At 34.4% G+C, this 16,020-nt stretch overlaps 1 protein-coding gene across 11 annotated transcripts in view; it reads right to left on the bottom strand.

The window, feature by feature from the left end:
* Positions 1-16,020, bottom strand: part of LOC125834553 (auxin response factor 8-like) — a 771,942-nt gene that overhangs the window by 61,413 nt on the left and 694,509 nt on the right. The window contains exons 1-6 of one of the 11 annotated variants that reach the window (XM_049513696.1): positions 5,315-5,604; positions 4,997-5,106; positions 4,799-4,897; positions 4,633-4,689; positions 4,377-4,532; positions 4,208-4,292 (exon numbers count right to left, since the gene is read on the bottom strand). The exons of 4 other annotated variants lie outside the window; for them this stretch is intronic. In XM_049513696.1, the coding sequence (XP_049369653.1) occupies positions 4,208-4,292; positions 4,377-4,532; positions 4,633-4,689; positions 4,799-4,897; positions 4,997-5,106; positions 5,315-5,360 (553 nt within the window). In that variant the 5' untranslated portion in view covers positions 5,361-5,604. Of the gene's footprint in view, positions 1-4,207; positions 4,293-4,376; positions 4,533-4,632; positions 4,690-4,798; positions 4,940-4,996; positions 5,110-5,314; positions 5,610-16,020 lie in introns of those variants that run through there. 6 more of the 11 variants (XM_049513695.1, XM_049513690.1, XM_049513685.1 and 3 more) reach the window with 6 other exon arrangements.

The raw sequence follows: 16,020 nt of genomic DNA, 5'->3' as shown, positions 1-16,020 counted from the left end.
CATTTTACACAAATGATGTTTCAAAGAAACTGAAATTTAAGATGTTAATATGACTTACGTATTTTGTGAGTAATAGTGGAAAAAACATATCTGATTGAAGAAACACCGTATCAAAGTTTAAACTGTGAAGTCACATGAATTTAGAATTTTCAGGAGTTGTGAAAGTAACATAAAATAATGTCATCAACGAATGATGTTAAACCATTTGGCACATCCTAAGTCATACAACATGATGGAGGAAGTGTTATCCTGTTCCTTATCCTCTTTCACATCACTAACAAAACAATTATAGTGTTGCATAATCCCACCCCTAAATGATCATCGAAAGTCTTGGTAACCCATACTTCAATTTTTAGGAATCTTGACGAAGAAAATTTGGCAAGTACTAACCGGATTATAGATAGACAATTAGACGTACAATTTAGTGCCACAGGAGAACCTTGATAGGAGGATCAACTTATGCATGCATTAAATTAAAAAGAACATTGGAGATTAAAGAGAACGCAACAAATTTGATAATATGCGTGGCAGTTTATGTCAGGAGCAACTAAGCTAGGAAAAGGATGCATATTAGAGATCAATCCTTTGAGCTTGAGACTTGTGTTGCAGGGAATGAATAGACAAGCATATATGAGTATGAATGCACAAAGTCAACAGTAAATTTTTAGCACAACGACTCTGATCCGACTTGTGAGCTTGGATCACTTGCGGGTTATCTGTCCATTCTCTCCTAACTGTCAATCAACTGTGCACTCAATAACAATTAGTTGGGACTTGGGTTGAGTGTTGACAACATTAATTCTGTCCAACTCCTATACTCTTCTCAAGTTCATTTTACTCCACGATGAAGTAATTTGTTTTTCGTTCAAGTAAAAATAGGGTTTTCCAAATCTCATATTTATCCTTGTACGGTGTACCAATATATGAGCTTCTAATACGAATACAAAGAGTCCTCAAAAATTGCACCTAATGTAAGTACAACAACAACTTAGCCTAAATTGCAACTAGTTAGTATCATCTCCCTTACTTTTACTGTATTATATAATTGGATAACTCCGTATTGATTCAGATATTGTAAGCTTTTTGAGACAACTTACTTTCATGTGATTAGATCTCCTTGTCCCTTAAATCACTTTTTATCATCATACTGTTACACATACAAACCAATGCATATGTAGGTATGTATACATAGGATATGGTCAAACCATCTCATACGACCTTCTCTGATTACCTCTACACGTGCTACTTGCAACTTTTGCTGAATGTGATCATATTCTTGTCCAATCTTGTATTATTACAATTTACACATCCACATGACAGTCAAATTTCAAATTTGAACTCTATAATTCTTTCTCAAATGATCATCATATAAGTCATAAACTTTAATTCCATGATAGTTTGCACAATTTCCAATATCTTTTGATAAGAATAGTTTTCACAACTTTTAATCATCCATCGTTCTTACCTATCGAAACCTATACTCTCTCACAATCCACTTGCCATCTTTCCACTCTTTAATATGACATTGAATACCTTGATCCACCATGCTACACCAACCACTTCAAGATATATCCAAACCTCTCTAGGATACCTATTGGGACCATAGGTATTTTTAACATCAGATTTTTATGTCCCCCTTTGCATAAATGGATAAAATTGAAGGTTGCTCGGTTTTCATTTTACAGAGGAATGAAAAAACTTTTCCCCCAAAGTAGAAGAAAAAAGAAAGTATGTCCACTCAAAGGGGGGTTTGGTAGAGTGTATTAGCAAAAATAATGAATGCATTAACTCATTGTATTAATAGTACCTTGTTTGGTACACTTTTTTATGCTATGTTTTTTTTATGACGAGAGAAACCCGCAGTCGCTACCCTTTGGGTGCACACAGGATAAAACCCCCGCTCCTATGCAATAGCTCGCAAACCACATAGGAGAGGTAACCCGCACTAGGCAAGCTCGGTGCGACAAAAAACCAATCAGAATGAATCTTTGGAAAGGGATGTGGTGGATACTCAGTAAGCTTGCCATGAGGTAGTGATGCCAAAAGTTACTCTTTTTAAAGAGGGCCACGATGCAGTTATTAAACATAAGGGGGTGGCTAAATCTTCGGTCGATGATTATTTAGTTTCTCCTGTTACCTTGTTTCAAAGCTACTCCCCGGGAAGAAAAAGGGGAAAAAAGTAAAGTCTAAGCGCATATGGCACGAAAAGGAAATCCTATTTCGGTAAGACTTGAGGCAAACCCCTTGCTTTCACTGGCAAGGAGTTTCGAACCTGAGACCTCCAACATGGAAATCCTAAGCCCTAACCACTGGGCCACCCCGAAGGGTCACTTGTTTATGCTATGTATAACTAATGCGTGACTATATTGTATATTGATGTATTACTAATACCAAGAATTTCTAGGAATTAGTAATGAAAAGGGATTTAATGCATGCATTAGCATGGCTAAAGACTCAATTACCCCTCAAAACCCCTTTTACATCTTTTCTACCATAATTGTGGAGGATATTTTTGTAAATAAGTATTTTTATAGAATGCATGCTATTTTTAATACACCAAACCAAACAATGCATAAGAATTAATCTATGCATAACTAATACAAGCATTACTAATACACTCTATTTAGCATTACTAATACACTCTATTTAGCATTATTTTTATGCACTCTACCAAATGACCCCAAAGAGTCTTAAATAACACAAGACGAAGAGTTGCAAATAAGAATGTCGATCCATTCTATTGCGATACATGCATAGCAGAGTTCTCTCAATGTCCATAGGTTTCTTCATCAGAAAAGCAGTGCATCGCAGCCATGGAGATAATCTTAAGGTACTCCATTTATGTTTCTTGCATCTCCATTAAAATATAGAGTTCCTAAGTTTTTGATAAGCCAAAGCTTCTTCTTTTTTTGACAAGGAAGCCAAAGCTTATTTATGTTTCAAACATTATCCAATTTCTCCTCTTTATTCTCGAGAAAGTCTATAATCTCGTTCATCCTTCAAAAGGTTTGTCATCTTCAACTTCAAATAAAAAAATAGTATTTTATGTGCACTATGTTTGAAGATCTCATGATCTACTATGTCTTCTGCGCAGCACCACATCTAGCGTAGTTACATTTCAGATCTGAAGGTGAGCTACTTCCATATCAGGCTACCACAGATCTTTTGATAATAAATGTCATTTATTTCCAGACATTGGACTATTTTATTTGTTTTGCTAGTCTTAGACGTTTGATAGGTATAGTCCTAGTATGATGACTTTCAAATTATGGGAATGTAACCGTTAGAATTCCAATCTTTTTATTTATTATGGTTGAGACTCTTATTTCTTGTCTTAATGCTTTCCTTGATGCTGTGAATCTTAATATTAACTTGCTTTAGTTGCTAAGATTTAGTCCGCCCACCGAGGGGTTAGTGTGGGTGTCAATCAGTGTTATCAAAAGCAAAAAGCACAAAAAAGCTCTAAGGTCCGTTGGGGCTTTAAACGCAAATCGCAAATAAAATGTGGGTTTAATGAAAAAAGGCACAAAGGGAGAAAAAATACCAATATATATGTTTAGTCTAAGACTAATAGTTTATAAGCATGAATGACAAATATAAGAACAAAGAAATTGAAAAGTACTTACTATAAAGTGAAAAATCAATTGTTTAGTGTCGCTTCTTCAGAAGAGGTTCATTGGCAAGGAAAAGTATGCCTTAGAACCTAGATGAAGACACTGAAGCGCACATTGAGTGAAGCGAAGCGCTCAACACATTTTGAGCCTCGTTTCAGGGATTAAGTGCACCTTTGACAAGAGTGGTGTCAATCACGGTGGTTTGGATAATGACAAATTAATGGTTAAAAATTACCGTAACTACATTACTTTTCTGCTAGTCCTTTTTCTTGGCAGTTTTGCCACTCAAATGTAATTAGATGCACACACATGGACATATGACACTGACACAATACGTTTTTTAATAATATAATAACAGGATAGGAATGTATGAACTGGGAAACAACAGTACAACCCTACACAAGTGCACAAATCAGATGATTTAATTGGAAATTGCAACAGGAACAGAGATGAAGCACATGTCCAATTCATGATGGTGTCTAGTTTTTGCTCCAAGAGTTTAAACACCCACCAGCTTTTAGATAAAAGCTGACGATACTCTAAACAATGTAAAGCTACAGAGAGCAACAAGGAAAGGAACATCTAGAGCTTGCCTCGGAAAATATGCTTGAACTTCCATTCAACATCATGCAGATCCCTCGCAATTAGTTCTTGGGTAGGTGGTGTCTGCGAGAAATCCTGAGTACCAGTAAAAAAGACAACCATGTCAGGCTTAGCTCCAGAGCCAAGTCAAAATGGCGAGACCATGGGACCAGTAATCACCAGAGGAGGAAAAACTTTCTCTGCGGCACGACGAGGGACAGAAAAGCCACCGTGCGTGCTAGTATCACTTGCAGTCAGCGTCTTACAAAAATAGTTAGTAGGCTGCTTGCTAGGGATTCCAAACTCAACAGGAAGATAAGTATCTTTTTGTTCTTCCTGAAATCCAACATAGAGTATTTTTGTGACCCCATTCACAAGCAGTTGATGCAAAAAGGCATTATTATTAAGAATCATTTATAGCAACACTGGGGAGTACCGGTGTCAAGGGCTGCAAAGTCATTTGTGCATATACTTCGTCTGTTTCAACATCTGCCTGAAATTCGACAAATTATCAATTATCTATGCGCCTAATACAACTTGTATAGCAAATAGTAATTCATTAGAGAATTAGGAAAACATAGATTGTAATTGATGAAACCCACATGCATTGTGACATTGTGGAGTTGACATATCAACTGTGGTGGCAAATTTGGGTAATTAGGTATATGTGCATCAACTTCTTTATTAGTTGTTGCAGCTACCTGGCACTCCATTCCAGTAAGGGACCATCAGTTATTTGACTAATAATGGATTAAATAACTTTGTGTGATAAGGAAGAGATGTGGTTAAAGGAGAAAGACCTGTTCACTATGGCCTTGAGGAAAGTAAACAACACGACTCCCAACCTTTGGTAGGCACACCAGAGGACCAGCACACGTATGCCATAGCTCTGAGTTCAAACACTTTTTCTCTACTTTCAGAATAAAAAATCCATCAGCAATAATTTAATTGGACTTAATTACAGATACTTAAGATGATCTCATTCACATATGGAAATCAACATATATTCCTTTTATCTTATTAGAACAAAAACAAAGTGTAACACAAACATACCGACAGTGATATACAAAAAGCTAAAACCCCAAAGAAAAGAAAAAGTATAAAGAAGTAGAAGATACCTCCTTCATGAGTCTGCTGACCCATTCCTGATGTTGAAAGCTTCATATATTTTATAAAGCCACTTCCCTTAAAAAATCTAAGAAAATTGTAGTAGTACTACAGCAACATCCTTCCCTGTAATTATCCACTCAATTACACAAAACCCTCAATTCCAACTCTCAAAATCAACTGAAACGCTAAACACTCCCACCAATTCATCACCCTTATTCTCAAGATACCCCACCTTTTCCCCATTATGATCCCACACTTTCCCCAACAATCTCCACATGCATTAACCAAAAAGCCTATCAAAAACTTTCAGCTACTCTTCACCCCTTTTCTTCAATAAGTTGATAGAATCACAGTTTAGCTCAACTTCAGCTTACCCCACCCGACCAAGGTCGACCTGATAACAGTAGAGAGAGAGAAAGAACAGAGAGCTAATACTAATGTCTCATTTCTCTCTTTCTTGCTGTTATCAGAGGAAGGTTTGGGAGAAAGGAGATCGCAGCCGTTGAGAGAACCGTATGGGTGATCATGGCCGTCAATGGAGTTGTGAGTTGACAGGAGGCATGTGCTACCCATCCTTCAGTGGTGGGGGCGCGTTCGGTCGGCTAGATTTGTGAAATTGGTTCCATTTTTTTATTTTTGATTTGGTAAAAATGTTAATCGAAATTGATTTAAAATAAATTTGATTCAATTTATTTTGGTATGATTTTTCAATGAAACTAACACACACATTACGAGTCATTGGTATAAATAAAAATGAAGAATTTCGACTCATCTAATGTTTACCACTTTAATATATCAAAATTACTTTTCTCTAGCTCAATATCTTCCGGCGAGATATTTATCCAATTGTGATTTACTACCTAAATGTTTGCTAACTTCTTTATGCTTCATAAATTATTATTTCGTTTTCATTATTTTTTTATTAAAAAAAAATAGTCATAATCACTTGTAGAGTTATCAAAAAGGACCGGTCCAATCCCACCCGCCCCAAGTCTCACGGGTCAATGAATTTGAAGGGTTAGGGCGGGCTTGCCCTTTATTTGGAAGGGCCTGAAAATGCTCAGTTCAGCCCAACCCTAGAAGGATCGAGGGCTGGGGTGGGCTAGCCCTTCTTTTTTTCCTTTTCAAACTTAAAATTCTATAACATCAAGAAAATGAGAATATTTGCAAATCAAATATGGCAAACAATTGTGTTGTTTCAATAACACTCAAAAAATCTAGTGTAATTAGCATGTATCTAGGATACTAGATATGTGAGATACATGTATCTGGTGTGATGCATCACAGATATGCGAGAGAGATAAGAGAGTGGCAAGCGAGATGAGAGGGAGACGAGGGCGTGAGATTTTGTTTATGTATCCTAGATACATGCGAATCCACTTGGGTAGAGTGTATCTAGAACAAATTAACCTAATTTTGAGTCCATGTATTCTGAGATACATGTATCTAGACATACTAAAATTTGGTAAGATTCATAATATTACAACATAACGTGCATTTAAGTAATTAGTTCATATACTAGTGAGATTGTTGTAAGTTACCCTTAAATAAATAGTGTTGGCCCATGGGCCGACCCCGGCCCAGCCTCAATTAAGCCTCAAGGGTCAAGGGCTTATATGGGTTGGGTTTATAAGTCCTAGTTTTAAATGAGCTTGAAAAATCTATCCCAACCCTACCCCAATAACGAGTTGAGTTGGGCTGCCCCTATGGGCTAAGCCCATTTTGACGGCTCTAATCACTCGCATTAAATTTGTTGACATACTTAGAGAGAGATTATTGTTGCTGATTCATTAAGCAATATTAATAGGGAAAATTACTCAATTAAGGAAATTCATACTACTTAATTACTCATCATAGCTATAGTTTGTTATAATTACCACACGCGACTAACATTATACATTAATTACGTGGGCTGACTTCCAGTTTGTATATTAGTCTCGTTTGTATATGTATAATTCGTCATATTTGTGTAAATCGCAGCTAACAATTATTTGTTTGATTTGTATTTGTATATGATTGTTTATATTTGTATATGACGTGATTTCCTTTGGTTTTTCAGTGTTGTCATCATATACATTCAATTTTTTTGTGTATAACTTTTTAAAGTTTGTATAAACATGTAGTTTTTGGATTTATAATTTATATAATGTAATTTGTATAATATATTTTGTATAATTGTTTAAAGTTCATATGTTTATGTTTGTATCAATTCGTTATTTCGAGTTTAATTATATTTGTATAATTTCAGACTTTATATTATTCAATTATACAAAAAACGTGAATTATACAAATGTACATGTAATTATACAAACGATATGTGAATTATACAAATTATTGTCCTCTCTCGCTCACTTCTCTCCTCCCTCTCCCAATCTCGCTCGCCTCTCTCCTCCCTTTCCCAATCTCTCTCACTAGAATATACAAATACATATGTATAATATACAATTATCTAACCGATATACATATACAATTCACCTCTCTCCCACTCTCTGCCCTCTCTCGCTCGCCTCTCTCCTCACTCTCCCAGTCTCGCTCGCCACTCTCCTCCCTATAACATGTAGCTACGAATTGTAAGTAGCAAATTATAGCTATGGAGCATAATAAGACTATTTTTGAGTGGCTGTATGCGAAAGTTGCTCATATTAATATGATAGAAAAAGTATTTAAAATTCAGTTTGCTATAAATTGACTTTACTATCTAGTGTCTTTATAAATTTATTAATTTTGTACTAATTAAATTAATAATTGAACAATATGTTACTTCCTAAATCAATGTATAATTTCTTTAGGAGTACTCTTTAGCTTGCAATAAATCTACAAGGTGAAAAGACTTTAAAACACTTTGATTAATAGATATTTAATTTGTTAAATAATTTATAACATTTAAATTTAATATAAGGGTAAAATTGTAATCTAATTTTTGTCTAAAATTCTTTCCACTTTTCATATAATATGATGATATGCTATGATGTTATGTAGTAAGTTCAGGTCGACTGATGATGCGTACTAGTACATATTATTTATACTGATACTACTTTTGCTAGGCCACTTGGCATAGTCTGGTTGCAGTATTCAATGATGTTTCATAGGTGAGATTGATGGTGATCTCTGACAGCTTCTACTCATCTTTCTTAATGATGGGAGTTGTGTCTTATTTTATTTATAAATTGTATCATCCTAGTAGCTCTTGCACCTGATTAGACTAGTTCCTTGGGGAATGTCAGTGTGCTCTTTTACAAATAACCTTGGATTGATTTAAATCAAGTTAGTAGTAATTTCATAATTGCATTGGGTGTTCGATTATGTTTTATTTATTTTGCGCATGATCTAATTTAAATTGGGTGAAAAGGGATCTCCTACCTAAGTGTTAAAGTAGGTGTCCACATGTCTCGATGGGTTGGATCATGACAAACTTTTTTTTTCTTCCATCCCTAAACCACTTAAACATCTCGAAATTAATTTTTTTTTCTCAAAAATCAGGAAAAAAAAAACTAAATGTACTTTGAAAGTCAAGTATACAATATCTGCAAATGAAGTAAATAACGATAAATAATAGAGTATGAATAGATAATACAAAAATTTACTAAAATAATTAAATTATATACTTAACTCATAAAACATTACATGTCATATTCTATTTCAAATTTCAATAACGAAAATATTATACAACCTCTAATGCACTCCTTAAGAACACGTTCACTCTCTTTTGATAGATGAAATATGCAAAAAAAAAAAAATACAATAAACATATTATCAAATCATACATAATTAAGATAAAATTTAAAAAAACTAAATGATTATGAAACACGAATTTGTCCAATTCTATTAGGCTCGATTATCACTTTATGAAAATTATTTTATTTTCGGAGTGTATTTTCGATGCATCATGTAACACCTCGAAAATTGGAAGCTATGTTTAGGTTGAAAAGGTGCAGGAAACTGATCTGATGTCAATTTTTGTGGATCAGTCTACGATCCGTAAAAGGGTGTTGAAGAAATGATATTGAGAAATTGGAAATGTCAAGTCCCAATAGCTGACCTACGAATGAACAAAACAAATCGTAGGAGGGATCCATATAAGTGATCCAGACTTCGTGAACTTTTGGGCTTGAACAGGGGTTCTAGGGATTGGGGTCTACGAGCCGTAGAATATTGTATGGACGATAGGAAGGTCTCGTGGAATCGATCAGAAATATTGAGTCCGGTAAGTGATCTACGACTGACTAGTATGGTCCGTTGAAATTTCTACGGACCGTAGGTCGAAGCCATAGACCCTATTCGACATATTTTGATTAAGGATTTTTTTATCTTTTTCCTATCTAATAAACGCTTAAACTACATTGTTTTGGTTCTATAATTACCCCTACAACCTTTTTTTACTTATAAGACTAAGCCTAAATCCTCTCATTCACTCAACTCACAAAATCTTGGTTCTAAAGTCTTCTTTCCGATTTTCTCTTAAGAACTTTCAAGGTGAAGGTTAGGATTTCAAGAGCTTCAAGGGTTTCTTCTCCATTGCTTTTAGGCTTTGATTGCTAAGGTATGTGAGAATTCACCAATGGATCCCTTTCATCTATTGGGTCCCAAAAGCATCGCAATCTCCTAAATTGATTTCACCTTATTCTATAAGGGTTTCATGTAAATCTTCATGAGTTCTATTAATTATGATTCAATTATTTATATTCAATCTTATTATGCATGATTTGATTCAATTACATGATTTTCAATTAATTTCATATGAACCCATGACTTATGCTTGATTTCGATGATGAACTTATGGATTATGATTATGAATTTAATTAAGAATTTATGAATGTTTTATGAAAAGAATGATTTGTGACTAAAAGATGTTTTTGAGATAAGTATCAATGAATTGTGAAAGGATTTTCTCACATATGAAGAAATTATGATTTAGATGTTTAAAAAGTTTAGTGTCTTAATGAATAAATATATTAAATCATGATTTTGAAAGGAGTTGTTCTATTATGAAATTACGATTGAATTGGTAATCTTTGGTTATTGTGTTTCCATATGTTTTGATATGATTATGATTATGAATTTTCAATTGGGATTTACTTAGTATCGAGAGGACTTTGAGATGGAGGTTTTTCCGTATGTAGAGGTTGGGTCTCTAGTAGCAATCTCTTTGTCCCATATGTCCCCGTAGGAATATCTTAAATGACCTAATGTAACACCTCAGACTAGAGAAAATAGAAAATGCAGCTTTTTGAACCTGGTGCAAGAACCACGGAAGCCACTGACGGTCCGTGGTCTGACACACGGTTCGTAGGTGGGGTCTGTCGTTGGGCAACAAATATTTATGGTCTCTTACCCCACCCATGGTCGACCAGGACAGTCCGTGGTTGGACCGTAGGTGAGGGTCAACAGCCAATTGGAGGGAAGTGGTTGTTGGGTCAACTTCAAACAATCACGTTTTTTAGCACAAAATGAATTAGGTGACCTATGACCTATCAAATGAAAGATAATTGAATCTTCTTTCCAACGCCACCTAGTTTGCTAAAATCTCATCTCGGAGTAAGAATTTATGCTCATTTTAGTGAAGCCCTGTCGGGCAGAGCTTAACCGACAACCCCTACCAACGGTTGGTAGGTCAACCGACGTTCCGTAGGTCCCTCCGTGGATGACCTTCGTCAGCTTTTAAGTTAGGGTCATTTAGGTCTTTTTCCTATGCGTTGGGGTCCTTAAACTACGTTGTTTAATGCCTAAACTACATCATTTTACTCAGTTTAAGCCTAATAGCATAGTCAGACATACCCAGAACCTTTATTCCCCAAAATTCATCAAAATTAGAGCAAAAAGAGAAGAAAAAGGCGCAAGCTTTCCCAAGAACAACCAGCAGGTTTCCTCCAAGTTCCACCCCCGAAATTGAACGATTTTTTCGTAGATTTTGTTACCAGGTATGTGTGATTTCAATAGTGGATTCTTTTCATCCACTAGGTCCCTAGAATTCAATCAGACTCTTGATTTCCTATATCTTGTTTAGACCTAGGGTTTCTAGAAAGTTTAGATATTTGTTGTGATTTAGTTGTTATAGTGTTCCTAATCGAATTATCATATTTTCTTGGAATCGTTGTTAAATTCCTTGTATGAAACTCAGAACCCTAGTTGTGTAGATTCTCTTAGTTCATGAATTACACTTGCTAGGTCAGTAAAACAAATAATCATGCTTCAGTTTTCGAATGTCACATTATCATTATATAATTGTTACATTTTCTGATTTTGCATGTTAGTATTTTGAGCTATTCAACATTTCAGTATTTCAGTCATAATGTTTCATATACATATTCAATTGGGAGTATACTTAACATTGAGTTGGACTAGGGTTCAGTGTACCCGTATAGTCCTAGAAATACGTGCCTTCGTAAGAGTATAAGTCCCATTTGATGGGCATCAGATTTAGTGATCACGTCAGTCATGCCTCTATATCCATGGCAATATATATTGGGTCCTCTCGATGGGGAGTATACATCGGACTCCACGTTTAGCTCACGTGGTTTTATGTTGGTTAATAGTATCTCCGACTGTCAAACTCTAGTGCATTTGACCAGGTTTTCAGTTATACTTCAGTATTCAGTCTCAGCATGTTATGTTAATAATCAGTACTTGGTCATTGCATTCAGTTCAGTTCTTTTCAGTATATTTAAGTACTATTATTCTGTTTAGATTATGTCCTTGATCAGTTATGCTTTGTTCAGTTATATTTTGTTCAACTATTATCTATTTCCTGCGTGCTCAGTATATTCCAAGTACTGACGCATACTTTGCGCTACATCCTTTCATGATGTAGGTTCAGGTACACAGTATTCAGATCACGCATAGATCGATACTCGATCCGTATTTAGCAGCTTTAGTGGTGACTCTTCATACTTCGAGGACAATAGACATGTTTTTCCTTTTAGTCTTTTATTCAGTTTTCGGTCTTGCTAGAGTTAGCTGGGGGCATGTCCCAGTAACTCTAGTCAGTTAGAGGCTTTTCAGACATAGTACTAAAATCAGCTTGACTTGTTAAGTTTATTTTTCAGTATTGTTAAACTCTTAGTATGTTTTTATACTTCAGACTAGTTGGGTATTCCCCACTTTCACTTATCAATTGATTTAGCTTCCACATTAGTTCATGTTTTCATTTAGATATCTTTCAGTATGCTTATGATATGCCAGCTTCAGGGTTAGCTTAGGGTTACTCGTGATTCTAGGTCCCGTGTTACATCAAGGGGGTAGCGTCGGGGCGTGACACCTAAGCTAGTGGATTCACTTTAGCAATAGTGAATGATACGAAGTCCTACTATGTCAAGTAGATTCTCTTTTTTAGGTGAGAGGGTCATATTGAATTTCATGTTATAGCTCACATGGTCTTATTGTTGGTTAACGGTAAATATCCCACAAATGAACTATACTTTTCTTCAGAAGTTTTTTCAAAGTTATTCCTATGATATTCAATATGCATAGACCTTGTATGCAATTTATGATTTCTCTTAAAGGCTTTTATACAGTTTACTTGGTCATGTATATTATGTTTAAAATACATCATATTGTCATCTCTACGTTTTAATGCATTTCCCCATACTTAGTACATCGATCGTACTAATGTATATTTGTGCCTATATTTTCACATAATATAGGGTCTGGCATTTCTCTACACACACGTGGCTAGTGGATTGATTCCGTCTTGATTGGATTGGTGAATCCTCATGTTCCGAGGGTCATGCCACTTGTGTTGCTTTATTTTCATGTCATTTCTAGTTCAGACTTACGTCGTGAGCTAGGGGTTTGTCCTAGTCACATACTATGATAATAGAGGCGTATGTGAGACAGATGTTTCGGCTTATGAGTTGTACTCTTTTTTTTAATCAATTATCATGATTGAGACTACTATTTTGTTTTTCTTAAATTTCTAATATTGCTTATGTCAAGTGTCTTTTTTATGGTTTTTTAGAATTTTATTCGACATGTCACATCTAGGGCATAATTGGGTCATGACACATTATGTACAAATATTGATGTTGGTACAAATGTTGTTGGAGGTGATAGTGAAAAAAATGTATAACGTTGAGTCAATGATTGTGTGGATATATGTGTGTCAAACTCAGAGCTGCTATCTCTAAGTCGCAAAAAGGACAAAAGTTAAGATAAATCACGTGGAAAAAGAGTACTCAAGTCATTTGAATTATTCCATGATAAAAATAGAGATTATGTCGGCATGAAAGTATGAGAAGATGCAAGAGTAATGTATGTCCCATGGAATATACCATGTAGGGGATGTCCAGTGTCCTAGATATGTTGAACCTTATAGTGTTATCCACATGAAAGGGAATGTGGCCTATGAGTTAGAGTTAGTAAGAGTTCATCTTGTGTTTTATGTACTGACGTTACGTAAATGCATAAAATATTCAATACATATTATGTCTCCTTATAATGTTCAAATTTATGAGGAAATGACCTATACAGAGGTCCCAACAACTATTTTTTATCGTTAGGTCAGGAAGCCTATGACCAAAAAGGTTGCCTCAGTTAAAGTATTATAACAAAGTAATAATGTCAAGGAGATGAATTGGGATGAAGAAGAAGAAACAATGGAGAAGTATCCTCAACAATTTACAATACTAATATGATATCGAGGTATGTATTTGATTAACCATTATCTTAAGTTAATGTTATGAATTTTTGAAAATATGTTAAAGTGAAGTTAACCCTCATTTGAGGAAGAATGTTTCTAAGGAGGGAAGGATGTAAACTTCATATATTTTAGAGTGACTAACTCACCAAGCTGAAAAAGTACGCGTCAAAAATTATTTTTCCCACTTTACGCTATTTGATAATAAGTTGAGAGAATAAAATTTCAAATGAATGATCATGATATGATATGAGTATACGAAGGTGACTAAAGAAAAAATTTAAAGTTTTGTGCCAAAGGAAGCTTGGTAACAAAAAATCAATTTGAAGATTTTATTTCGGGGAAGTATTTCAATTTATCTTGTATATGGTCTGATTTGGGATGATCATATCTCCCAATTTATATGAAGTTAGAGGGTCAATATAACATGCATGCCAAGGTGGGCCCAAGTCGGTGAAATGGATATATATTGAGATTTCATCTTCAAAAAGTCATTTTATCGACAAATAGCTTTGTCCCAAGTATGAGAAAAGAGTGTAAGCTTTGCTTAGATCAAACTACTCCTTAGAGTTGGATAACTAGAGATTAGGAGTTTCATAAAAATTGTTCTACATGTTGAGCTCATTATTTTGACATAGTTTTATCTGTGTTTTGTGTAGTGCTTTGAACAACAGGTTTTCAAGAAATTATTGGTATGTTGTCCTAGCTATAAGTTATTTTAATAAGGTAAGAGTTCTTACACTTCTCTTAATCATTAATTTGAAGTTACAAATTATTATCAAACAACGATTATCGATTTTGGAAATTTTTTTCATTTTTTTTGGATTGTGGATTATTTTCGGTGGCTATGGGCTATATTATTACTTTTTTATATGTTGCAGCATTTTATTGAAATTATAAAGAGAATATCTTAGATAATACTTTTGAGGTATGTACAAGCGTCCTTTTTTCATTTATCAAGCATGAATCTACGTCGTTGATAGGACTAATATTCCTACATTTTAGATTCATATTGAGTCATGATATAGTGTTGTTCAAAGGTTTTAAATGCATGGTGAAAGTCAATAGTTATTTAAGTTGTTTAAAATAAATGAATGCGACGCAAATGACGATATATATACAATTGGTCGTAGTTGTAAATTGAGTATGGACACTCCTTATCGTGTGCACTATGAGCTCGTCCTATAATTGTTATGGCAATGAATTAGTTATGTATAAGTGTTCCATAGTTTCATGTGAATAAGGCAAAAGAATAAAGTACTATTTGTGTTCGTCGACATATATAATGAGAATCTAATTGTATAATTGTCAACACGTCTAAAGGAAGCACCTTATGAGCATGATATATATATCTAATGTGCAGATCCTAAATGCTAGTGGATTATATAGAAATAGAAATATATGTTCTCTTGTTCAAGTTATACGCAAAGACGGTGAAATGTCTTTAAATCATCGTTCATAAGCAGGGGCGGACCTAGGTGGACCCTAGGGGGTTCACCCGAACCACCTCGTCAAAAAATGACACTATATAAATAAAGTCAAATTCTGATTTTATGGGTATATATATTAAAATGAACCCCTTGAACACAAAGTACAAGCTTGTCTCAGTGGATAAATGGTTCACGATATGCCCCTAGGTCATGGGTTCAAATCCCTTGGGCAATATTTTTCCTCTATTTTTTTAATGCTTTGCAAAATGGAACTTTAGGGCTTAGACCTTCTTCTTCCTTTTCATTATTTTTTCCTTTTATTCCATTTCTTCTTTTTAATTTGCTTTTGTTTAAATTTATTAGGCACATTTTTTTTCTTTTAATTTTATTTTTATTATTTTTACATCTATTATTCATGTTGTTTCAACGTAACTTTTTTTCATATACTAACTTGAAAATATCTTTTAAATATGATGAATTATATTTAACTTGAAATTGTGATAGAAATATAATATTTTTTAAAAGGTAAATTAGATGTAATTCAATGAAGAAACTTAAATATCGTTAACATCCTTTTAAAAATATTAATTTATAGAATTCAAGAAATTGATTTTATATTTTTAATTCTATTTTAGAGAGTTGAAAACTAAAC

This window comes from Solanum verrucosum, unplaced genomic scaffold (assembly GCF_900185275.1).
Source record: "Solanum verrucosum unplaced genomic scaffold, falcon-dt-bn FXZP01000287.1, whole genome shotgun sequence".
Lineage (NCBI taxonomy): Eukaryota > Viridiplantae > Streptophyta > Magnoliopsida > Solanales > Solanaceae > Solanum > Solanum verrucosum.
This window is presented reverse-complemented; position numbering and strand designations above follow the sequence as displayed.